This window comes from Parus major, chromosome 11 (assembly GCF_001522545.3).
Source record: "Parus major isolate Abel chromosome 11, Parus_major1.1, whole genome shotgun sequence".
In the NCBI taxonomy this organism is placed as follows: domain Eukaryota; kingdom Metazoa; phylum Chordata; class Aves; order Passeriformes; family Paridae; genus Parus; species Parus major.
Genome location: NC_031780.1, coordinates 7,760,850 through 7,786,904, shown reverse-complemented (window position 1 = coordinate 7,786,904; position 26,055 = coordinate 7,760,850). Strand labels below are relative to the sequence as shown.

Sequence of the window (26,055 nt, the reverse complement as noted above, 5' to 3'; positions counted from 1 at the left end):
AGGAAGAATTTCTTTTCTGTGCGGGTGATCATACACTGGAACATTGCTCAGAGAGGGTGTGGAGTTTTCCTCACTGGCGATATTCCAGAAACATCTGGATGCAATGCTGTGAAACAGGAGCTGGGACCAGATGACTCACCGTGCTCCTTCCAACCCGACCCGTTCTGTGATTCTCCTCGGGCCCGCTCCTGCCCGCGGGGCGCCGGGGCCCGGCTACCCTGGGGCCACCTCCGGCTCCCCTTGGGCTCCCCCTGTTCCTCCCAAACCCTTTCCGGTTCCGCTCGCCTCCCCTCGGGGTTCCCCTTGGTTTTCCCCGGGCCCCTCCCCAGCTTCCCCCCCGTTCTCCCCGGTTCCCCCGGACTTCTCCAGTTCTCCCCCGGTTCTCCCGGGCTCACCCCGGGCCCACCCCGCGGCGGCGGCCCCGCCGCCATGGCAACGCCCCGCCCACCTCCCCGGTTTGAATGAATTTGCGTTCCCGCTCTTTTCGCCCCGCGGCGTTTCCACCAATGAAAACTCGCTCTCCTGCTTTTGCCCCGCCCCCAGCCATCAGGGGCCTCCTTGTCCAATCAGCCGGCCTTCACTGCGGCGCTTTGACCAATCAGAGCACGCCCTACCTCCTTGTCGCTCGCCCCTGTCACGCCCAGTTCCGTTGAGCAGACGGACAGAGGGACTGGTCAATGAGAAGGCGAAAATGGCTCGGACTCGCCCAATGGCAGCCGGCGCGGGGGTCACAGCCGGCCAATAGGGCGGCGGGGGCGGGGCGGCGCGGCGCTCGAGCGGGCGGCTGGGCCCGGCGGAGGTGAGCGGGGGGCGGTGGGTCTGTCGGCTTGTTCTGGATCGGGATCGAGCCGGGATCCCGGCACAGCTCGATCCCCCCGGGCTCAGACCGAGTTCCCAAGCACGCCTTGTTTCCCCCGAGCGCTCGGGCTGCCTGCGGCTGCCGGAGGAGGGATCTCCCGCTCCTGTGTCATTTTTGTGACGGGTTCGTCTTTAAAATATGCAAGCTCTGTGAAAAAGACGGCAGAGATTTCCCGCTCGTGCAGCGTGTGTTTGGTTTGGTTTGGTTTGGTTTCCTTCTTGTTAATTTCAGGCTGAAGCAGGTACGGCAGAAGCCCTGCGGGCGGTGCGGAGCGGGGCCTGGGTGCGCTCCGCAAGGGGAAGCTGCAGCTGCAGCCCTCAGAGCCCTCACAGCCCTCGGGTGCGAGCCCTGAGGCTGCCAGCCAGGCTCGGCCCTCTGGAAGCCCTCGGAATTTCTCATTTGGGCCCGGGAAGGCTGTCTGTGGGGACTCTCCATTTGCGGGCTCTTGCCGGCACTGCCTGCTAGGCAGCTGGCTGGCTGGAGGAAGCACTGCTCCTTTGGGCCGGATTCCAAGATTTCACCGTGAAAATACCAGTATTAAGGTTTTTATAAATCTCACAGTTAATGTAGGCAATGGAACATGATGTCCGGGGAAACTGGATGTCCCAACCCTGGAAGTGCTCCAGGCCAGGCTGGATAAGGCCTACTGGGAGGTGTCCCTGCCTATTCTTTATCTTTGACCAATCTTTTCCAATTCTCCCCCAAATTCTTCAAATTCTCTCCCATTATGTATTTTTAATCCATCCCTTCCAATCCCTTAACATCATGACTCTATGTTTGGTGAAAATAAAGGGTTTTTATGATTATAGGTGGCAATTCTATCATGAACATGAACATAGGGTTAGAGATGCAGTACTTGATTGTTGACTATTACCATGTCTTGGCCATGCAGCTGTTCTGGTGGGAGATGGTAACATCTATTTTTGGCTAGCTTAGCCTGAATTGATAATCAGGATAGAAATGATGAAATGACTCATAAGTTAGAAATTTTTAAAACATCTATAAAAATATTTGAGCCTTAGTACAACCTTTTTTATTAATTCTTGTATACATTTTCTGCTACTTTTTATACACAACCAGCATTTCTTCTCTGTATACAGCCCTAGCTGTATACCTTCACCAGGTTGGTAAAACTGGTGTTTGTGCTTTGGGCTTCTAAATAGTGCTAAAAGCCAAGGCTTTTCAAGTTTATGATTGCTTAAGTACTTTTTGGAGAATGTGAATGATTTCCAGCAGCTTGCAGAATTTAATCCACACACCTCTTCCAATAAAGGATTTGTGAGTTTTTGGTGCATGTGTTCATTCAATGAATTAAATAATCTTGAACTATTTTGTTTGTGTTATAAGAACAGTGTGACCAAAGTGCTCTTAATTTGATGGCGGACAGCAGCAGGAAAATTAATAATGCATAAGCTGTTGTCTCTGTTTTTCTTCAAACCCTAAGTTAGCACTCCTGTTCTGGAGGTAACCTGAAATCCATATGCTAGAGATGTAGAAGGTCAACCATCCTTAATATATTTGCAGTTTTACTGCAAATTTCATGTTTATTAACAATTCGTGTTATCCAGTCTTGGGCTGAATATGGATTGAATTTGTCCATATGAATATGGACAAATGCTGATGCTGCGGATAACTTGGTACCAGTGATTTCTCAGTCCTGTGTGCTGCTGTCATGCCCCTTCTGTGTTTGCCTTGTGTTGGTAAATACCTGAAGAGCTGTTCAGTGGACTCCAGGTAAGGGTCACAGTGATCTGTTACAAAAAAGCAATTTTATTTGAAGAAACTTAAACGTCAGTCCACCTCCTGAGAGCAGTACAGCAAAGGACTGTGTCATAGAGCTTGTTTCTGGCTGTATCTGTGGGTGCTTGTGCAGTGCTGCTCACCTGGGAGAGTCTCGCAGATATTCCCAACTGTTCTTCAAGATCCACATGAATTTACTTGGCAAGTAAATGATGGCAGCAAGAAAACATTAACTTTACATAGTCATCCAAATACTTATTTAAGTTGATTTTGCAATTTTGCCTTTGGTGCTAGCTGCTGTCGAGCCAAGGACTTTGAGCCCAGGACTCCCAGGAGGGTGCTCCCAGCTCACATATATGTATTGACATGTGGTTTAGCTCTGCTGCAAAGGACAACTTTTCTCTTGACTGAATTCTAAAAGCTTTTTTAGTCACTGAGTGCTGGACCTGGTTCTTGCTACCCTCAGGCTACAGGTAGGGTACACTTATAATTAAATACTAGTTTTCTTCAACTCCTTGCAGAAATGGCTCAGGAAGAAATGGAAGTTGATCTCCATCCAGTGGCTGGTCACTCAGTGGAGACCCTCCAGACACATGCCCTGGAGCCCTCTGGTCACCCAGTGCTCTCATCCCTCATTCCTGTGCTTGGTGAAGGAGGAGGCAGCGCTGCAGCCTTTCCTGCTGACGATGCTGTTGTCACACCCAACGCTGGTACAAGGGAAGCAGCTCCAGATCCTGACCTGCAGACAGGTCCTGCCACAGCCCCCAGTGGGCTGGAGAGGCTACAAGGGGCGTTTGATCTGTACCAACCACTGCCTGTGCCACAGCTCACACAGCGTCCGCAAGTGAGGAGAGCTCGCAGGCAGCAGAGAATTGGTGGTTCCCAGAGGACAATCAACACCAGGTAAAGCAGAAATGAAATTGGGTCTGAACTGCCCTCTGATCAAGTCCAGTATCAGTTCAAAACTTTCCTTGCTTCCTGGCTTACAGAGCCCGGCCCAAGTGTGTGGCTGGGGCCAAATCCAGTCTACCTTTTAAATTTCAGTAATAGCACAGTGACTTCTGGTCTCCTCTGGCAGGTTCTTTGCCCTTGTTAAGTGAATCCCCCTGTTTTATATGTTAGGAGGGGTAATGTTGACTTCTGAGCCCCAAAGCATTTTGAATTTTGCTTGCAGAGCCTCTGCTGCTGTTGCCTCCACACAGATTCCTGCCCATGATTCCTGCAGCAGTGCTGATTCTCAGCAGTTTGAGACAGCATTTAGCTCAGTGGAGCTTGTGCTCTGATTTATATTTCACCTTTGATTTGGGATCTGCCTGATTACATTTACTGGTGACAGTTGTTACAGAAACTTTCACAAACATACAAACTAATACTTTTCTGTAGGGTTTTTTTTAATTTTGTTCTGTTGGGGGTTTTGTAGTTTGTTTGTTTTTTACTTTCAGACAAAATAAAAAATCCTCTCCATTTAATACCATTTGTACTGGGATTAAAGGGGGATGAGTGGGGATGCTCTCCAGCCAGAAAGAAATCCCAGTTCTTTGTTTATTTGTTTTTTGTCTCATCATTCTAGCTTTTGTATGTGCCAAGGGTGAAATTATAATTAACTGAAGCATTGCTTTTAAATTCAGCGAGACCAAGAGCTTCTCTCCTCCCAGTTGATTAAACAAAACTGTATTGTTTGCCCTCGGATTGCCTGTGAAGGTCACTCACAGTTGTGAGGGCTGGAAGGCAACCTGAGAAACTCCTTTGAATCTGAAGGATAATTGAGATGATAGCTGAACTGATGGGGGGGAGAAGGGAGGATGTTTCTACCTAGGGATGAAGTTCCAGTAGAAAAGAAGAGGAAAGTAGAAATGAGGCTCTGATCCAAATGGTGTGCATTTCACAGTACCAGTTCCTCCAGGACCCAGGGCTGAGTTAGTGTTGGAGAGACAGATTAGGAGTTTCCCTTAGGCTTATTAGTGAATGATACTACTTTGTTTTTCTCCTCTCTAACCCCATCATCCCCTTGTCCTCCAAAAGAGGACAATATCATTGTTGTAATGAGAAGATTTTCTTTGAACTGAGCAAAATGAATTGTTGCTGATCCTGCTGATTGTTCACAAAGTGGGCTATCCTATGTGATTGCCCCTCTACCAGAGGAGCCCTGATGTGATAACAGTGACACTGTTCACTGTTCCTTCCTGCTGCGGTCAAAGCCTAGGAATTTTCCTGCAAGCATTCATGGAGAAACATGATGAGTCAGTCTTTAGCTTACCTGAAATGACTGTGGCTTTTGTTTCTTACTTTTCTGGACTCAGGGCAGCATTGGACCATTATTTTCAACTCAGTAGGACCCAAGAGCCATCTGCAGGACCAGTTCCACACCTGGAGTTGCCCCGTATTGCGAGGGACGCCCAGGAACAGCACCCAGACGAGACCATAGAAGTGAGTGACTCTGACAGCAGCACTTCTGAGGAGGAGGAGGAGGAAGAGGAGGAGGAGGAGGAGGAAGCAGTGGAGGCAGCAGCACCACTGTTACCATCAGCCCAGGAGACAGCTCCAGCAGCGAGCTCAGGAGGTTTGTGCTGTATTGGAACTGTGTAGAGACTGATTGCAGACACTTTCCTTGCTGTTTGAAAACACAGCAGGGAAATCCTTTCGAGCTTCCCAACAGACGGTGCTCAGAGATCTTTGTGCCCACAGCTGACAGGAGCAGGCTGCTGCCACACGGCTTCCTGGCAAGCAGCTCCTAAGAGCAGCAGCAGCAATGGGTGATTGCTACCATAATGTTAAATACAATCTTTTTGCTGTTTGCAGACTGCTACTTACTCTGAACATTTCCAGGATTATTTGTAACTTAAATTTAGAGATTGTTGCTTGCCATGCTTCCGCTGTCATATATTATTAAGAAATGCTATTGAAGACATCAGGTCACAGCTTGGACATCAGCAAGAGCTTTCAGAGAATGATCTGATTCATTATTTTTTAATTATTTGAACTTCCAATCTGCTTCAGTTTAGTTTTCATTCCTGTAACTTGTGACACTTAGCTGAGGAGATGGAGGTGCTTTTTGTTTTTCTTTCTGTCTCCTAATTCTTTATCTAAACTCGTGTTCTCAGGCTGACACACACTTCAGTGACATTGTTTGTGATGAACATGCACAGTTTATTTAGGAGTGACAAATAGTTGAGTTGCTAGTCAAGGTTATTGATGCCCAGAGAATACAAGAACAAGGATATCTTTTTACTTCAGTCTCTAAGGAATGCCCTTATGATTCACTCTCTGCCCTCAGTTTTGGTTTGATTGGCTAGCCCACCACGTTACTTTTTTTAAAAGGATACATCTCTGAGGTGTCTTTTGAACAGATCCATTCTGCTTGCTCTGGGCTAGTTTTACACATGACAGGAGCTCAAGCTGTTAAGTGCTGTATATTATTGTGTGAACATATGCTCTCTGTTGGATTTTCTGGAATTCCCTTGTTGCTTATATAAGCCAGTGGCTCCTCTTACAGCTCAGAACCACAGAGGCTGAAAACTTTAATGACATTAGCCAGGGTTAGGTGATACTTCTGCTGGATGGAGAATACCTGCCTTGATAACTAGATGTGATTAATAACTCCTGTTTTGTCAGGAGCTAGAGGGGAGGCAGTGATTTCTGCTCCTTTTTTACTGTGCTAGTGGTGATCTCCACGTTCAGTGTGCCCATGCCTCAACAGATGGGCTGACAGAGGCCCACCACAAAAACACAGGGAGAGTACTAGCAAAATTGGTAGTTCAGGCAATTACCAGCTGGAAAACTGCTGAAGTCAGAGTGAATGGACAGCCAGCATATGGGAAATGCTTCCTTGGCACATGAAATATGCATGCTTAAATCCCTTGGCAGAGCAACTTCTGATATTGCTGTCTGTCTTTCTCAGGGCACAATGATGCAGAAATATAACCTTACATCAGCCTAACTATAGACCAGGTCTATTTGTTTTGTGCAGGTCAGAAAATTCTGATAACAATTGCTGTCCTTAAAAGATCTCTCCTTTTTCACTGAAATTCTGTTGCTTTCCATAAAAGAAAACATAAAATTCTTCATCACTACTGTACAGGTATAGAAGGCCTTACACACAGACTATGTCCAGGGCACTGATCTGAAGCTTGATAAGTAACCTGTGCTGTGTCACTACTTAACCTGTGCCCTGATGATTTCAGATCAAAGCAGGAAAACTCCTTTTCCCCCCATTATGAATCAGGTTATTTAAGCAAAGCTTTCTTTAGTTTCCAGTCAGGTACAAGCAGAGCCACCTCAAGCTTTGTCTCAAGTTTCTGCAGAACACCAAAGTCATGAAGATGAAGCTGAAGTCCAGCAAAAGCAAGTAAGGTGAACTAAATGCTTTTTGAAACAGACTATATATGATAAAGGCTGCATTTTCTAAAACGGTTGTGCTATTTTTTTTAATTTTTATTCCTAGACAAGTCCACTAAAGAAACTGGAGCCATCAGTTCCTGTTGCACCCCTGGATGAGGAGGAAGGAGATATCTGTGCAATCTGCTTTGAGCAGTGGACCAATGCTGGGGACCACCGTCTGTCTGCGCTGCGGTGTGGGCACCTCTTTGGCTACACGTGCATTGAGAGGTGGCTCAAGGGACAGGCAGGGAAGTGCCCTCAGGTAAAATGGGTGTTTATGTGCACTGGAAAGCACTAACCATATGTGCCTAACTTGTGTCTCAGATGTGATCACTCTAAGTGTTACAACTGGCTGCTGTGTGAAGCTGCTGTCAGAAGTAGCAAACCCCACCGTTATTTTGATGTTATTAGGCCAGTAACAATTAGCAGTACTTTAAAGGATGAGTTGTGACTGGGATCTTCTCCCTCAAGTACAGCATTTGTGAGTAGCAGATGCAAAAGTTTGAGAGTTCAAGTTCTAAACTTGGAAATGGTTTCAGAATGCCTGAGAGAACCACCTGGAATGGAAGTAGCAGGTAGATTCCTAGAACCAATTAATTAAGCATAAAGACTATGTTGTTGGACAAGAAATCTGTCTGAGAGCTGTTTTGGAACCACAGAATGGTTAGAGTTGGAAATGATGCTAAAGATCATCTAATTCAGTTTTCAGCTGATAAATCTTCTGTTTTGAACTGCGTCAGCTTTTGCAGCCTTTTAGAGGACCAGGTTGTTTAGAAAGCTGCAGAGAGCAAACTGAGAACCAGATTACATCTTTTAATGTCCCTTTGCAAGTGGTAAATCATCTTTTGAAGGTTTTCTTTCCAGCTTTCTTTACATGCTTAATACTGATCTCCTTCGATGAGGTCAACACTTACTTTTCTGTGATGTATTTTCATTCCTTACTCCTTTTTTCCAAAGGGATGTTGACAAAAAATAGGTCAATGAGTACCTTGTAAATAGGATTCAGTTCTGCCACTTTCTAAGTTGGTGGCTGGAAGCCCAGGGTTTCTTTGGCTTTGTCATTTTGAGAGCTTCTGTATTCTTGCTTGACTTTGCAGGATTCCCTCCTCTCAACAAGAAACTTCCTCTTGACGTGTGCTGTGACTAAACCTAAAGAATCCTTGTTGCCATAGTAAAGGCCCAAGTTGATTTTTCTTACCCCTATCAATTCTGTGTAAGCTTTTCTTCCCCCACTTCAGGCTCACACAGAATTCTGAGAGACCTGTCTGGCATACTTACTCTTTGGAATTATTTTGGGCTGCTTTCTTCTTGAACACTAACATCTTAAGTGTTGCTCGCTCCCTCTTTCTCTTCCAATGATACAAACACTAAAAAGTTCCAGGGAGAACATGCTCTGGAGAGAACCTTGAAGCTAAATCACCTACCTTTCATTTTCAATCACCATCCTTTGCAACTGGGCGTTCTCTGGTTGAATAGCCCAGAGTTGCTGTGCATGGGCTGTGTACTAAGTGGCTTGGGTGCAAGTTACTGTGAAATTGCAGCATTCCTGATCCTGCCAGTGGCAGCTGCTGGCTACCAGGAAAAACTGTCTTGGCCATTTATTTACTGCTTGGCAAGGCAGTTTTCACAAAGGGTGGGAGATTGTCTGCTCTGAGACTATTGTTTGTGATATCTTTGTGCTGCTAAGTGTTAAGAGAAGTCTGCATTTGAAGCACACATAGTAATTTAATATTTAGCAGAGGTTACTCAAGCTGAGTATTCACTGCCTCTTTTCTCATCAAGAGTATTTGCAAAACAATAAACTAGGAAGAAATTATGGTATCTGCAATTCTAACTTGCCTTCTTTTTAAGGTGGATGTAAAGTGCTATATGGTTGCAGCTTGATACACAAAATTATTGAAATATCTGACTCCCTGTGTATCCCTGAAGTCAGTGAGATGTCAGTGTTTCATACAACACTAGAACATTTTTATGGATTTGGGCCTGTAGAATTTGATTAAAGGAATATAGCACAGAAATATGAGTTGAGAGTATACTCAGGGGTTCCTAAATACTTGTGTGTTGGCCAAGCAGCAAGTCTTGGTGATTTTCAGACCTGAAGTCGGGCTGGTGTTTTGTTCTAGATCCTCTTGTTTTCACTTCTTTGTCTGATTTGGGTTTTTTGACCCTGGAACTTACCTGACCATGCTGCCTTGCTGGTGCATTAGCAGAATACATTTAGTGGGAAGCAAGATGGATTATTAGAAGTGCAATAGGATATGCAACTTTTGTTGTAGCCCTGGTTAGAGCTCTGGTGTCTGTATGAGGGAGCATCTTGCAAACGTGCTTGTAAGTGTTAGTGGCATTGTTTTCCAGCAGACAGCCTGTCCCTTCAGAGCTAAATAAAACAATACCTATGGATTCATAGGGATGCATAGTTTGGACAGTTAAATTCCTGCAGATGAACTGAGCTTGTGTTTGATTTCAGTGCAATAAGAAGGCCAAGCGTTCCGACATCGTGGTCCTGTATGCCCGCACTTTGAAAGCGCTGGATACCAGTGAGCAGGAGCGCATGAGGAGGTACGGAGTCTCCACATAAAGACACCTAACCCTGAAAGCTGCACTCTAGCTTCTACTTCATGCTTTCATTTCCTGTACTGTCTAAAGCAATTTGTGCATTCCCTTGGGGTTTATCAGGAGTGTAGCTACCTTAAAAAGCCAAGGCCTTGCTGTGTTGCATGTTTTAATTTTCTTTTGGAACAGAATTCTTGAGTTTGCGTTTTGTGGCCCAGAAACAGCAAAACCTATCTTGTGCTATATCCTGAAATGTTATCATGGGAGAACATGCAAAGTTAATGCCAAAAAGCTGTATATTGCTAATTCATCATTAGATGGGAAAAGCAAGGCATAGTTAGAATGCAAGGAGGGTGAATAGCTGACCTTTTCTGCCGTCTTTTCTGCATGCATTAAACAGAGTAATACCTCATATGAATCACTTTCCATCTTGCTTTGTCAAACTCTTTATGTAGCTTTACTTGCAAAAGGTCAGCAAGCATTACTATGACTCCCACTTCCCTTTCCAGCTTAAATGTAGACTTTGTATTGAAAAAAGGGAAAAGCAGGTATGAAAATGGGGATTCATTTCTTTTCAGTAAGATGCTGTCACAGATACTATTCTGAAATTAAAAAGCTGCAGATATCTGAGTTCTTCTGAGCCTTGTGTTGAACAGAATTTAATTGGGGTTCCTTCACATGTCTACAGCTATTCTTTCAAGGCAGTCTTTCAACAGAAACCTCACTATCCTGGTAATTATAGATCAGAAATGATTGAGGAGTAACAATCAGGAAGGGAAGAATCTCTCTTCTCTCCAGATTGTCACAGCCTGATGGTGTTTGAAGTGTACCTTTAGAAGGGTCATGCTTCTTTTATTGGATTAACACAGAAAAATAAATGATATATTTTTTCAAAAGTACAGAATACATTTGGGTGTGTCATGAGGGGGTTCTCTTTGTGTCTCAGAACCTCACTGCAGCCATTCCCCACATGCCCTGCCTCTCCTCTGCCTCCTGCTTTTGTTATAAGGCAGGGAGCAGTGACTGCCTGTGAGTCCATGGAGCTGCTGGCAGTGGCTGCCTTGTGGCACACAGCCATGAGTGGAGCACAGATGTGTGTGTGCATGCATTAGCATTGTTTGCACGTAGTCTTAAATTAGGTATAAGATCATGGGGTTTGTTCCTCACATTCAAAAAACTCCACCAGCCTTCAGGCTTTGGGTACTGATATAAAGAATGTGTTTGTGATGGTTAAATAAGCATCTCACAAAAAAATCACATGAAAAAGCTATAAGGAAATTACAGAATTCTGTGCTTCGGAACATGCAAGGCTAGGTCTGCATTTGCAAAATACTCAGGCAAGCTAGAGCTCCCTGCACATGGAGGACAGAAATAACTGGAATATTGCAGCTTTTGACGTACAGAATGCAGTGGGCAACGTAGACCAAGTGTACAGCTAATTTTAAGGAGCGTTGGTGTTTCTTTCCCCACTTTAGCTGTTCCTTCATGTAAGCCTGTATGAAAGAGAAATAAATTCAAGTAACTTATCAAAAGTGCTGCTGTTAAATGGTATGTATGCACTGTTGAGCTCAAGGTGAGGTAGTAAGTGGGTCTTCTTCATGGGCATTCACAGAAAATTTATCTGTATCATTTTTTCTGGTACAGATATATTTTCCTAAAATAAAAGATTAGCTGCTGGTTGTAGAGACAAGCTTGAAGATCTTACTGTTACATAGTTATGCTATGATGTGCTGTGTTACTGACAGTGTATTACATGGACAGGATGGTATAGAATTTGCTTAAGTGTTTCTGTAGGGGAAAGAAAATCGATTTCTCTTTCACTCTCCTCTACTAAATTAGTCCTTTTGGAGAGGGTGAGGAGAAAGGCTGTTGGAACAATACTTGAAGTGAGTCATTCAGAACAATTACATAACTGAATATCTCAAGGTGAGTGTATTGGGTTAATGCAGTACCAGGTTTTCTGTTACTTGTGGATTTGCCTGAATAGGATTTGTGATGGGCTGAAGTCAGAGGGCAGGAGCTGACAGCCCAGAAAAGCATCCTAGGTAATACGTAGTCCTAAGGATTACTTTCCTCTCCTTCCTCCAGCTCTTTAGAAAAGGAGCAAAAGTTGCGGAGACAGGCAGAGCTGGAATCTGCACAGAGCCGTCTCCAGCTCCAGGTTCTGACAGATGAATGCAGCAAACTCCGCAAGCAAGTTCAGGTGAGTCTCATACTACAAATACACAGAGTATTTCTTTCTCTTCAGCCTGCCTTTTCCATGTTCCCTTAGCAATCAGAAAGATTTAGTAAACACAAGTGGTGAATCATCCCAAGCGGGTAAAGACATCCTGGGCTGGATGTGTGCTACAAAAACACTGACTTTTTCTTGTGCTTTTAAGATTTAATTGAACTTGCAGCCCAGCAGTAGAGTTGTTTGGCTGCTGATGTCGTAGGTTTCTCCTCAGGTTTTGTGGTGCCTGGAAAGGCATGGTAATAAAGAGCCAGATTTAGTCTCTCTGTCTTTCTTGTAGTTGCATCAAAATAAGCTTTGGAAATCTCTATAGTAAGCCTGTAATACAACCCATTATCACTAGTTAGTCAAGAGCATTTGAGAAGCAGTTTGTGAAGAGGCATGGCTACTTGCAAAATCAAAAGAAAACAAAAAAACCCTAGGGGTCTGGGTTTTTTGGAAGGTTAGTCAACATTTCTGTTTAACACCTTCTGGTACCTGGCCTGTCAATAGAGGAGGCTGTATATGGGCTGAGCAGCTAGTGAGAGGCACCTCTTAGAACACAAATTACTGAGTTTAAACGATCAGTTGCTAAATGACTGCTTCCTTCTGGCTTATGCAATTCTGAGATGTTTTGTAACCCATCCCAGCTGCTTTTGCAGGATTCCTATAAATTATGGACTCTGCCAGTGCTTCCAACTGTGAATTAGCTGGCATATTCCACCAGTGCTAGGTTTTCCAAGAGCCTGTTTCATTGCCAGTTTTTGTTGAATTCACCTTTTGTTGAATGAGGCAGATGATACCTCTTGCTGTCTAGAAGCCTGCTTAATTTTAGTCTTTTCTTTATTCCTGTTTTTTTTTTATAGCCTTGGCTATTCATATCTGTACATTAAACAACATCCTCTTTGCTGAAGTCTTCCTGTGTGATGTAAGATAAGGCTTTATAAATTCCCTAAATTCCTGCATGAACCTATATGTTCATGATCACTAATAAGAAAATTGGTCCACTTCAAACTTTGACTTAAGAAAAATGTAAATGAGATAAAATTGCAGGTCCATAATGTTTTCCTGCAATTCATTTGGTGTTAAATGATGGAGTATCCAGTCTAACTGAATTGAAGTCACATGTTATAAAGATTAAGTACCCTGTGTTTTTTAAGCTCTATTTCAGTATTTATACTGCATTCATCATTGTCCTGTAGTGGTTAATGCAAATGCTGGAAGCAATTTTAAGGTGCTTGTTTATACTATTAATAAACTGAAAGCAAAACAATATACTGGGGAGCAAAAAAGTCAGCAGGAAGTCTGCAATAAGTCTAACATGTTTGATTGCATTTTGAGCAGATGCCTAATGAGCTTCTTGTTTTATGGGAAGTCATATAGTAAAGCAACTACTTGCATAGAAGTATTTAGGTTGGGAGGTTTCTAGCCCAGCCCTGGTTGGGTGATTGCAGTGTAGGGTTGGGTTGTTCAGGGTTTTTTGTTGCTAATGCTCTTGAGCTGTGCCCAGCAGCAGTCATGGCAGTAGTTATGACCTTTTTTTAGGTTTGTATGCAGTTTTCTGTGTTCTTACCCATCAACAGTCTTGTTCATTGTACTTTGTTATTGAAGTATGTAATGTTATTGAGACTAGTAAATTGTTTTTAAGTCTTTAGCTATATGAAAATACATAGGAAAAGGAACTTGTAGATGGGGAAAGCTCTGAAAGAAAGCCCTCAGGAGCAAGGGCTGTGCTGAGCTGTGTCCTGCCCACCACATGGAGTTTCAGGCTTGTGTTTTGGAACCAATGCTGCTGATACCTTACTTTTACCTAATATTTTCCCTTTGGGAGCAGAAGGAACTTGGGAATGAAATGTGAGCTACTGCAGTACTCCTGAATCTGCCAGCATTTTCAGTAGAAGTAGCTAATGATAAGCAAATCACCTCTGCCTTCTCATATTAATATCACTGATCAGGTAGGGTAGGATATCTGATTTTGCACATGGGAAGCAGTAGCTCTGTTTGGGTATGTGGCAGGAAAAGGAGAACTGGCAGGGAAATTACAGGAAACTGCATGCTGCTGTGGAGAAGAAAGCAAATGTAATTGTGACCCTTGCAGAGATCAGTTTATATTGTTGTAATGGAAAAGCTTTTTTAAAATAGGATTTTCAGAGCATCCAAAAAAAATTAAATGGCAAAATATCAATAAAAACTTGTGTATCCAATACCTCTAGAAAAAAAAAAAAAAAGCTAATTGTTTTATTGAACAAGAATTGTTCATCTTTGTGATCTCTCTGTTTACCTTCAGTTGATGTCTGGGGAAGTGAAAGCTGGTATTTCATTGCTGTTGTTCATAGTGAAATGCTCCATGTCCTTTAGATTGAATTTGAACCCAAACCCCAAAGGGAGGTGGAAGGTGGAATGTCTGCAGAGGTGTACCACAGCTTGAGGTTGTCCTGTCCTGTGTTTCTCTAGTAAAGGCAGGGCTGGGACTGTGCAGTGCAAGGTGGCAGGTGTGGCTTCTCTAAGAGCTCTGTGGGAAACAGGCAGAGAGTGACAGTCACTGATACCTGCCTTTGTCTTGAAAGCAGCTATTAGGGCCATAACCTAATAACTCAAAACTGTTCTGAATTTATTGTAGCTGGTGGTTTTCCTTTCCTATTCATTGTGCTCTTCTGCTGCGCCTTCTCCTGCATGCTTCTCAGGAACACTTGTGCTATATAGCCCATTTTTTCCACCTGGTGTGTTCATGTTCATTCATCACTGCAAAGGCAAGGTGAAATCTAGAGACAGTCGTAACATGTGCAGAGAGAGGAATCTGCTCTCAAGGCCTTGAGTTGACACCAGGCAGCAGGAAATCTCTACAAAGCATCTTAAAGGAAAGTATGGTCTTGTACATAATGAACAGAATGTTCTTTTGAGCACAATTAGTGGAATTTGTCTGCAGTGCAAGGTTTTTAATCACCTTGCTAATGTGCCTCCAGTAAGACTTCCTGGTTCTGCTCGGTTTGTCCATTGTGTTTAAATGTAAACATTGTACTAATAGTCCCTGTGATTTTAATTGCCTGGTTTCCTTTTTAATAACTTGTGTGAAAGTTGAATGTTGAGTGCAGGTGACAAGGAGAGTTTTATAAGGTCCCCAGAGCAACAGATAATTTTAATCTCTTCTGGTCCCCAGTGGTCGTGGTCTCCCCAGCTCCACCTTTTAGAAATAATGAGTTTATTAAATTTTTGATTGAAAGTTACTTTCTTCTAAGATACCTGTGTTTTCATTGACTGCTTACTCTAAGCCTGAAGCTATAGCTTTCATCATAAGCATCCTGACAGCCCTGACACCCCTTCTTCTTTGACCAGGTTGTTTTTGTCCTTTATTGCTCTAATGGGATCATCTGAGGTCTCCAGCTTCCTTTTTTTCTTTTTTTTTTTTTTTTAAATAATATTCCCGTGGGACACTGGCAATGTGTTTGATGCCAAAGAGATCAGACCTTTGTAAAGAGTCAGATCTGCTCTCCTCTTGAGCAGCTTCCAAAAGTTATAGGTCTTGATAACTATTAATGTAGAGCTTGAACTTTGATCTCACCTTTTTGAAAACTGCTGCCTATGCTTCGATGTAGGTTAAGTGGTGGTGGCTGGTTCAGTATTGAGGCTGACTTGCAATTACTGATATATTCATAATATCACTCTTGTGACCCTTAATTGTTTAAAGATTACACAGTGTTTGAAGCAGAACCTGCATTGCTCAGAGAACAGAAAACAAATAGCAATTTTCCTTTGGTATACCTTCCCTCTTAAATATCCCTGAGATTCTGTATTGTCTGGTTTTGACCTTGGATTACAAGATAGTCCTTTTTGGGAAGGGACACTTCTAGTGGACTCACAATATGCTGATGCCACTACCTTCATTCCCCTGGTAATCTCAGCAGGAAAAGGAATTCAAGGAATACTTTGTTCCTCACAGAAGCTGTTCTTGGCCATGCCTTTGCTGAGTATCCTTGAGCATTTATCAACTGAGGTGGAGGAAAAGAGGGGAGGAGGTGGTAGAAGACAGGGCTGGAGCTCTTGAGAGTTGTGTCTGTGTTCCTGGAATTTGCTGCACAAGGTTTACAAGAAGAGGGTCATCATCATTAAATAGACTGACTTGTTTCCTGCAACGCCCTTTATGTTGAATCTTGGGCTTTTATTTTTTTATGGGGTATTCTGGAATTCTGGAAAATGGTTTTAATTGACTTTCTCTTGTGGTTTAAGGGCACATAATACTTGGCAGTTCATTCTCTTCTAAACAGCATTGATCTGGTAATAATTGTTACTGGCTTTTATGTGTTGCCCAAGAGTCCTCTCTTTCACAGGGTGTAATACATACAATAACAGACTTTGTGTACATTCTGTCAGTATTTACACAGCATTTGAATGCTTCTGTTGCTCACTGTCATAGGCCATGGACTTAGAAATGTAGCACTTAATAGGAATAGTGTGGAAATAGGACTGTATTTCCCTCTTTTATCTGAGAGCAAGTACAATTGGAGCACCTGAAGCAGAGAGCACAGAAGGTTACACTGCTGGTGATGCATTTAAACTCTTTGGATTTTTTTTTTTTTTGCAGGAGCTGAAGGCTCTGGTGGCCCAGTACAATGCAAGCACCTCACAGCAACCTGGCAGCTCCCGCACCTGCCTCCCAGGCAGCCTCCCCTCCAGCCAAAGCCAGCACAAATACCACTTGGAAAAGGCTTTTTTGGTGTCTCAGACTGGGAACTGCAGAGTAATGGCATACTGTGACTCACTGAGTTGTCTTGTGGTATCACAGCCTTCTCCACAGTCTACTTTTATTCCTGGTAATTAAGCAAGTCAGCATTTGGGGGTTAAGAAGTACAAATTAATGTAATTTCTACTTTGTCCCTTCTCTCTGCTTTTCTGATTGGCCTTTACATGTAAACTTGCCTTGTAAACTGAGACTACTCATAAGGCTGCCCATAGTTCATCTGGCCCCTGCATTGGTAGCTTCTGCCTAGCAAAGGAGCTTGTTTTCCCTGGCACTTCTATGGCAGAGTCCTAGCAGAGAGTCTCCAGATCTGCTGGAATGCCACATCCACAGGAAGGTAAAAGGTGTGTCTGGTAATCCTTGCAAAGGTGGACCTTCTGAAAGAACAAGGGCCCAGGAAGTGGGGCCTGCAGAGAAATTTCCAATGATCAAGTGAGAAATGCTGCTTCCCAAATTGTAGATGGATTGATGCACATGCAGCTGATTTGTCAGAACTTTTAAAAAAAACCAAAAAAAACAACAGAAAACAAACCAAACCAAAAGCAAACTCCTTCTAATAAGAATGCCTGAAGTACTGTTCACTAATGAGGAAATAGCGATCCAAGAAGTCACAGGCAGCCCTGGTTTTGTCTCACTGTTATGTCCAGAGGCCAGTGACCTGACATCTGGACCAGTGCCATTGGCTTTTTCAGTGCAATACATGTGGCATTAGGAGTCTGAGAGCACTTACGTGCAAAATGCTTTCTGACTGATGAAACTTACTTTTTTTGGTTAATGGGTTTGAGGTTAATGTGCCTTATCTAGGCATAACAAAGTGGTTTTCCACATTTAACTGGTCTCATTTTTCTGGCATTTGTAGCCAGAGACTGAATCTCTGAATGGAGGCATTGTGGTGACTCTTGTAGCACACAGGTTAAGTTCACCTGTAACCATTCTTTGCTGTGATGCTTGTTCTCTTAAATAGCCATGTAATCCTGCTCTTTGTGGTTTTATCTGGGCAAGGGTGTCTTTGAAGAAGCTGGCTAAAAAGCAGCAGGCCTTGTAACAGAATTGTAATGCTGGTACTGAATTTGCTCTTACTGGCTGGGATCCTTAAGGATTTAGCTTTGTTGCCGTTTGAATTAAAGAATGATTTGTGGCAGTTCTTATCCAGAACAGCAAATAATTTACATGTTTATCCCACCACAGGCTTCAATACAGACTTCATAGTTCTAGCATAGAACTATGGCCAGTTCTATGCATATGCTGCTTTGCAATAATCTGTTTTTTTACCCTTCTTCTGTGGCAGGTTGTGGTGTTAAGATGATGAGCTTGGCCAACCTGAAGAGCAGTCAGTACATCCCCATCCACAGTAAACAGATTAGGGGCCTGGCTTTCGGCACTCGAGCAAATGGTTTGCTGCTCTCTGCTGCCCTGGACAGCACTCTCAAACTCACCAGGTGAGCCCTGCTGCCTCTCCCTGCAGGGTATGGCTGTGTGCAAGAGGTTGGGTTGGATTTTGTTCTTGCTATTCTGTTTTCTGAAAGATGCTGCAAAGATGAGATCAGGTCTGCATATTCTCCCTGCATGTGAGAACTAACAGAGGGAAGGACTTATTGATTGATTTTGTATCTTTAAGGTGGAGGTGTCATGGAGCTACCTCTCTCTGATTATTTTCCCATGGGAAACAAGTAATTCAGCATGGGCTGGCTGTGTTGAGAATAAATAATATAACATATAGACATGACATTTACTGTCCACTTGGTTTTCTGTTACAGCAGGGAAATGTGAAGCAGAAATAAGGGGTGGTTAGGCTGGGCTCCTCTTTCCCTGAACTGATGTTGGCTTCTCCTATTTTAAACTTCTTGGAGATCATGGAATTAATCTAGGATATAAAATGGATAATCAGTGTGGTTGAGCATGTTCTAGAGGCTCTCCAGAGCTAACAGAGACTTAAAGCAGCGGGTTAGAAACTAATTATGCAGAGACTGAGAGAAAAGTATGTCCAGTCTTGTTAAAATTTACAGTTTGAGTGTGTTTCCTTGCTGCTGTACTGCTCTTCAGTCTTAATCTTACTGTGCTTCAAAACTTATTGCTGATTGATTCTTATTGAGTTATATTAACACCTCTGTACAATCAGTCTGTCAATATTGGGTTAGGCAGGATAAGTGTCTGTTGTTTGACTAATTAGTCTCAATTCTTTCCCAAAAGTGAAGCAATGAAGAGAACTTATTCCTGCAACAAACGTTTCTTTCCTGTAACCATGTTGGAAGTTTGCTAGACTAGTTAAAAGTAAGCAAAACTATCTCTGATGCTCAAATCAAGGTTTCAGATTTCTGACTAGGCTGATAATTCTTTTCATGGTTTAATCTGAAGAGTGAGCAGACACTGCAGCAAGGAGCCAAACACTTCCATGTCTACCTCTCACTGCCTGGTGGGCTGCTTCAGTGCTTGGGATCCTCTCATTTTTCTGCTTGATCCCAGAATGTCTTGGAGTTAGATGTTTGCTTCAGCAGCATATGCATACTTGTTTCAGTCTCCCTCTGAAAGAATAGTCCTTCTTTGGCTATCTGTCTTCTCTAGTTACTCATTTCATTGTCATCCTCCCCAAAAGAATTATCCAAGATGTCTTTATGTCTCCTGCTCTGGCTTGCAGTTGTTTAAAATAGCACTGTGAGTTTGTTTTGGTTTTGGGGATTTTTTTCATCCCAATCACTGCTCTGATATCGAACTCCCTATTTCCCCAGCTAGATCTTCATATTTGTTCCCCTTACATTTAACTGGGAGCAATTATATGTTTCTCTGGAGTCCTGAGCATAACCACTTTCCCCAGGAAGAAGCACATGTGTTACAAAGTATATCCAGAGTTACTTGGATATGTGCAGTCTTCTGTCTCTTGCTGTTCTTAGTGTGCAAATGCATGTTGACAATGCTGCCCTTTGCAGATACCTCCTGGTCTGATACCAACTTCATCTGCATTTCTGGGTTGTGCCCCTCTGTGGACTCTCTTCTTTAGAAACTTGGTTTGTAGACAGAATAATTAATACTCTAACACTTTCAACTGTCCTTAGCCACTCACTGTCTCACTCTTGCTTAAGATGGATTCTTCTGAGGCATAAATATTGTTCCTCTTGTGTAAAAAGAGGGGAAATAATTAATGAGAGATGTAATCTGAAAAGATGAGCCCTGTGATCTCAGGAATATGTGGTATTACGGGACTACATCAGAGTTGTTTCTCCTAATTGTTTCCAGAAAAGTAACTTAGCTTTCTCTTGCCAGTAAGGCAGCTGAGACCCTGCTGTGAGATTTCCTCTCCCAGTCTCTAAAGATCAATCTGGAAAAAGAAGCATTGGCCTGGAAGAATTATAAATCACTTGACAATGTCCAAGGGATTATTCTGTTTGGGTTTTTAGATTCATGTCTGGAGTAAAGGAGGAATTAATTGAGAATTCAGTCTAAAGAGAGATGCTTTTGTCTGAAGACTTTAAAATTTTTACTTTAATTGTACTGTTTTCTCATCAGTAGATACTTGTGCAACTGGTCAACACTTTGCTTTTCTTCTGCAGCTTGGCAACAAACACCGTGGTGCAGACATACAATGCTGGCCGTCCAGTGTGGAGCTGCTGCTGGTGTCTTGATGATACAAACTATGTCTATGCTGGATTGGTCAATGGCTCTATCATGATATATGATCTGAGAGACACAAACTCTCATGTCCAAGAATTGGTCCCTCAGAAGTCGAGGTATGGCAGAAGGGTTTATCATTCCTCTCAACTAATATACATCAACTTAAACACAGCTTCTTCCATAAATCACACAACAATTACAATCGTTTAAACTGTATTATGTGAATCCCTTGTTCAAAAATTCACATTTAGCACAAATGTGAGAATTATCTCTGAAGGTTGTATGGTGTTTATATATAACTTATGCAGGTGCCAAACACTTGTGCTCTTTTTAAGGCATACAAGGGTAAGAAATAGACCCACTGGTGCAGTATAAACAGAAGACCTGAATTTGTTTTAGAGCTGGGTTTAGTATTTAATTTTGAAAGGACAAATCACAAAGAAGTGTGAAATTCTGATGCTTCTGTTTCTTATACTCTGGGAATCAAACACTGATTTGTGCTCATCTGATCTGCGCTGTCTGCTGCTTCTGTAAAACATAAGGCTCAGTAGTTACACTGGATTTAATTTATACTTGACACATTCATTGGCTCTCCTTGCTTGAAGGACCATCTCACAGCCTGCTTAGGCCCTTTCTTTGCCGCGCAGTTGGGGAACTGGAGCTCTGCAGCAGTGAGCAGGACACCAGCACAGCTGCAGCTGACAGCACTGACTCTTGCCAATGACCCTTCCAGGTGCCCCATGGTATCGCTGTCCTACCTGCCCCGGATGGCCTCGGCATCGCTGCCTTATGGTGGGATATTGGCTGGGACCTTGGAAGGAGCCTGCTTTTGGGAACAGAAAGCTGGCAACTCCTACCGTCCTCATCACCTGCCCCTGGAACCAGGAGGCTGCATTGATCTCCAAACAGAGATCAACACACGGCACTGCCTGGCCACGTACAGGCCTGGTACGTACTGGGGTGTCCCTGCAGGCTCTGACCACTGCTTCTCACTGCTCTGGGCTGAGCTCAGCAGCAGCTTTGGTGCTGTGTGCACAGCAGAAACACAGCACCTGCTCTTACTAGAGCAATGAGCATCTGCACATAGAGAAAAACTGGGAATGGGCAAAAGGAGGCAGCTGCAGGCTTGTGCTGCTTGTATTCTTACAGCTAAAGCCTATCTGTGACTTTTTCAAAAGTTACCTTTTTATTTCTACTACACAGGTAAAAATAACCCATGTGTACGTTGTGTGATGATGGAACTGACTTGCAGCCCACTGACAGAGGGCTCAGAAGATGTGGTGTGTTCTTCTAACCCGGTTCAGACTTTCAGTGCTGGGCCCACTTGCAAGTTGCTGACCAAAAATGCCATTTTTCAGAGTCCAGAGGATGACGGGAGTGTCTTTGTCTGTGCTGGTGATGAGGCATCCAATTCTGCTCTGGTATGTCTTGCTCCTTTCAGTGTGGTGTAGGGTAGGGGTTCATTGCAGTTTTTAGGACAGAAGCCTTATCAGTCACAGTATCGGTGTGATTTGGTGGGAATTGTCTTGTTATGCACATTACCCTGTGCTAGTTGGTCTGTTGTACTGCTGTGGCAGATGTAACTTCCTGATAGCATGGGACTCCCAGTCCCAGCCAAGGCCTGTAGTCCCTATCCATCAAAGGGCATGTAGGCAGGGAGCCCCTGTTGTCCCCCAGGGGAATGGGGTTGAGCACAGTGGCACAATTGGGCCCTCTGAGTGGTGTAACAGACTCAGTGGGATAGTTAGTGTGGTAAATGCTGTGAGAGAAGGATGCAGGCTTTTTAGGAATGATGGGGAAGAGAAGGGTTGCCCTTTGTATGAAAAAGTATGAGAGCCCACAAGTGGGGTCAGAGAGGGTCATCATAGTGGCATTGTGCTGCAAGTCTGTTAAAGACCAGTCAGATGGGGTGTGGAAGTAGAGAAAGGATCCTATGAGTAAAACTGAGGAAATCTTTTCTGGAGAGAGGAAGGTCTGTTCTGAGTAGGAGGGGAGATTCCTACAGTCCTTGACCTTGTCTGTCCCTCCTGCAGCTCTGGGATGCTGGAAGTGGTTCCTTGCTGCAGAAGCTTCCAGCTGACCTGCCTGTACTGGATATCTGCCCCTTGGAAGTGAATCAAAGCCACCTCTTGGCTACTCTGACAGAGAAGATGGTGAATATCTACAAGTGGCAGTGAGCTGCCCCTACCCTTGCCACAGACTGTCCAAATATGCTGCTGATAACCCTTCACAACTGCTCAGTCCTGCACTTGCTGCTTACAGGAGAAAGGATCCATTCCATCAGCTTTTTTGCAGTGGGGAGGAACTGTGATGTGCTGGTGCCCAGGGCAATTCCTTTCTTCTTCTTTATTCCTCTTTAGGCCTGCCCTTATTTCTTCTTTTGTCAATTTTTTTTAGTCAACCTCCGCAAGCTGCCTCAGCACAGCAATAATTCCTGGAGTGTCTCCAGCATGTGTTACTGCACTTTTTTTTCCGCTGTGAATACAGCACAGGGACTTTCAAATCTCGGCTACAAGTGAATAAAATAAGAGGAACTTGAAGACCTGAGACTCCCACTGCACTTTCTTGTGGAATCCTGCCGTGATTACTGGGTGATGAAAAGGCATCTCGTAGCATTGCTGATACACAGTGTGAAAGCAAGTTCACTGCCATGCGGAGCACACTCCCAATGTTCTGTTGAAGCTCTAGGGTCAGTTGGAAGGTATTCCCTAACAAGGATGAATCCAGTTTTGGGACCATGGAGAGAATAGGCTTGGAAAAATCTCCAGAGAACCTTTTTCCTTTTTGTTTTTTTTTCCATGAGTATATAATTTGTACTGTAATTCCTTAATTCTCTGCCTTCTTTCCCTTCTCTCCTTCCTGCTTTACCCGTAAGCAAACTTGGACAGTTTAGTCGTGGAAACTTAAAATACTACTGGAGAAGTACAGGTAAAGAAGAGGGAGATGATTCTTTTATTTCCCTTAAAGACAGGAATGTAGTGAAACAGCCAGTACATTGGAAAAGAATGCTGGCTTGCTTCTGTTGTTTGGGGATAGGGGGGTTGGCTTTTTTCTGTTTTGAGGAACCAGTGGAAGCTCGGGGATTTCATCAGCTTGTTTTTACTGGCCTTTTGTCTTCATTAAATGGTAGTTTGCAGCTTCACAACTGGTCACAGAGAACTTGCAGTTGTGTTTGTGTGAGTATGCTGCAGCCACTGGTTTGCGTAAATGTGACCCCGTATGGGGTGGGATCACAGCCAGGGGATGCATGTGGGCAGGTGTGCTCTTACCACCTTACTGTAAATAAATACTCTGTGGGCTGGGACGTTCATCTCCAGGTCAGATCATGGAGGGGGACTTCAGTTCCATTTTGTATGTAGCAAAGTCAAACTTGTGAGGATGTTGGAAGCTGCAAGACAAGTTCCCTGTGCTGGAAGGTTATCCCTTGGCATACCTCTGCCTCTGGATGTGGTGAGCAGCAGCTGTCCCATTTGGGTTGAGTGTGCCACCACTTCAGCTGCCAGGATAATTTTATTTGCTGAAGTCTGGGGCTTACACAGTGTGATCCTATTTGTCTTAAAAGGGACTGAGAGGACCACAACTTTATATTTTTCTGTATAATATTTTTCCTATATTTTTATACTGTAAAAATAAAATGTTTATAATTATCAAATATAAGTGGTGCTGCTGTATTTTGAAAAAAGGTCTCAGTGACATTCACTGCATGTCTTATGAGCATTACCAAGGGTTCCCTTACTCTGGTGAGGTTTCTCTTGTATTATTTCCAGGTCACACTGAGCTTGAGGCTGAAATAGTGAAAGGTTTTAATGAAAACTAAAAACCAAAACTAAAAACTTGAACCATCCTAATCTGGCCAGGTGAGGGGAAAGAAAAGGGCTGAGCAAGGGCAGGCTACACACATCTCTTAAATTAGAAAAATAACTCACCGACATGAGAATTTTTGGCATTTTAATAATGATCAAGAACTAAGGGTTGGTATAATGATATTGTGTAAAGGTCTCTGGTAACAACTAAACCAGAAGGAACAGGACCTCTCTGCCATATTAGTACAATGAACTTCTTGTTCTCAGCTATTTTGAGGCATCATTTTCATTCTGTCAACTCCAATCCCATCTTACCACAATAAATTTGGAAAGTTTTAAACATACACAGGAAAAAGAATTAAAATGGTCTGATTTTGATCTTCTAGGTAGTCCTTTGATTTTTGATTTCTGGATAACACTTGTTTACTACTTTATACCACCATACAGGAATAAAAGATACAAACTTAAATGCTATTAAAATAATGGAAGACGGCACTTTCACATTCTCAGTTTTCAAACCTAGAGTGTTAGAAAATGCACAAAGATAGGTGAGGAAACTTTGTAACACTGTCCTACTCCCAAGTTTGCAACAGGCTGCAGGAATGCGCACCTAACTGCTGCACAGAAAGCCATCAGCGTTGAGCGCTGATAAAAGGTCAAATGTGTTAATTAAATATTTGCTCATCTCTGTCTGGAGTCAAAGGGGAAGATTTGGGATGAAAGGATGAAAGAAATCAGTGTCTGCACTGTGCAGGGCAGCTGTCATGAGAGGCTGAACTGTTTTGCTGGTGTTTCAGGCACGAAGCCACTGTGTGGCTATTTCTGCCTCTGTCTCTGGGAAGATTTTGTTATCATGGTGCAGGGTGGCCCCTTGGCAATTCCTGTAGTAAATCTGGTGTGAAGTGATAGGTAAAGCCAGGCAGTGCTGTGGCTCCTGCAGACAAGGCTTTGCTCTTAGCAGTGCATGGGCATTTAAAAATAATTTTCTCCAGGCTCTTGCAGGGCAGTACCTTTCTAAATTTTAGTTCCTATAAAAGCAGGCCTGGGGGACAGTGCAGTGCTGGCCAGAGCTGGCTGTGGTGGCTGCTTGGTTGGCAGCAATCCAGCCCCTGCTGCTCCCTGCTGAGGTGTGATGTTGGGGGCTGGCTGGTGAGGAAAAGGAGGCTGGAGTTGGACAGACATGCTTTTGGAGAAGGGTTGTCCTCCAATCTTCCTCTAACAGGGATGATTGGTCTTACACTGTGGTGATCCATGGGGTGAGGAAGCAGCCAGCTCCAAACCTCCATCCACATCAAGGAACTTTGCTGCTGTAGCACCTACCCTGATACTTTAGCTGTTGAGGGGACTCTAGTGAGATTTTGACAAATAATCAAAAATGTTGCAGATGAGAAAATGTCAACTGCAGAGTGTGAGCCAAGAAATTTGCACAGCTTGGTGTGTGTATGTGTGTGCATGAGAGGCAAGAAGGGCTAATGCTTTTCTCGTCTCTGACCATGCCCTCTGCCTCCGGGAAGGCAAAAAAGGAGCTACTTTGTGTCCCACATCATATTGGATGTAACCCAGGCAATGTAGCAAGTGAAACAAGCAGCTTAAACTGAACTTTGTTACACTGAGGTAGCCAGAGCATCCCAATGGGATTTCATTTAGTTCTTTTCGGTTTCTGAGGAGACGTGACAAGATTTTCTGCTTCTGTAGATTTGCAGATTTTCTACCGAGGCAGTAAATTCCTTAAAAGACCTACCTTTGTGCTGGTTTGTGAAAGGAGAATATGGAGAAAAAACAGTTCAGCTGCCTTGCAGTCAACTGGAAAATTGAGCAGAGGGGGTCACAATACCTCAGCAGCAGGACTGCCCTTAGCCAAGCTGCTCTTAGCCCCTGTGAGCACTCAGGCATGTTGATGTCAACAGCCTCCCTCACTTATGATAACGATATTTATCATTGTTTATTTGCTTTTATGGTAGTTAAAGATATTTAGACACTCCGCTGAGAAGGCAGAAATGCCTCCTGCTCATGTTACTCCTGTTTGCTGAAAGAAGTGGGCTGTGCTCGGATGGCAGCCAGAGCTGTGGGTGCCCTGGTATTACAGAACACCGGATTCTATGGGCCCGTGGGAAACTGTCCTGGGGTGCATCAGGCACAGCATCACCAGCCAGCTGAGGGACAGGGTTGT

At 43.6% G+C, this 26,055-nt stretch overlaps 1 protein-coding gene across 1 annotated transcript; it reads left to right on the top strand.

Moving 5' to 3' along the window:
- Nucleotides 1–394: 394 nt before the first annotated feature.
- On the top strand, nucleotides 395–23,734 carry RFWD3 (ring finger and WD repeat domain 3). The gene is made up of 13 exons (XM_015640204.3): nucleotides 395–799; nucleotides 3,121–3,502; nucleotides 4,900–5,159; nucleotides 6,847–6,944; nucleotides 7,041–7,238; nucleotides 9,444–9,535; nucleotides 11,618–11,732; nucleotides 16,321–16,549; nucleotides 17,765–17,915; nucleotides 20,022–20,198; nucleotides 20,816–21,030; nucleotides 21,286–21,503; nucleotides 22,116–23,734. Exons 2-13 carry the CDS (start codon nucleotides 3,123–3,125, stop codon nucleotides 22,257–22,259), a joined length of 2,277 nt encoding a protein of 758 aa, XP_015495690.1. The 5' UTR covers nucleotides 395–799; nucleotides 3,121–3,122; the 3' UTR covers nucleotides 22,260–23,734.
- The last annotated feature ends 2,321 nt before the right edge of the window (nucleotides 23,735–26,055 follow it).

Bases quoted from the DNA above. Each gene is read 5' to 3' on its own strand.
- RFWD3 (XM_015640204.3), top strand. From the start codon at position 3,123: ATGGCTCAGGAAGAAATGGAAGTTGATCTCCATCCAGTGGCTGGTCAC. The intron at 7,239-9,443 runs GTAAAATGGGTG...GTTTGATTTCAG, and splicing joins AGGCAGGGAAGTGCCCTCAG to TGCAATAAGAAGGCCAAGCG. The intron at 21,031-21,285 runs GTACGTACTGGG...TCTACTACACAG, and splicing joins CCTGGCCACGTACAGGCCTG to GTAAAAATAACCCATGTGTA.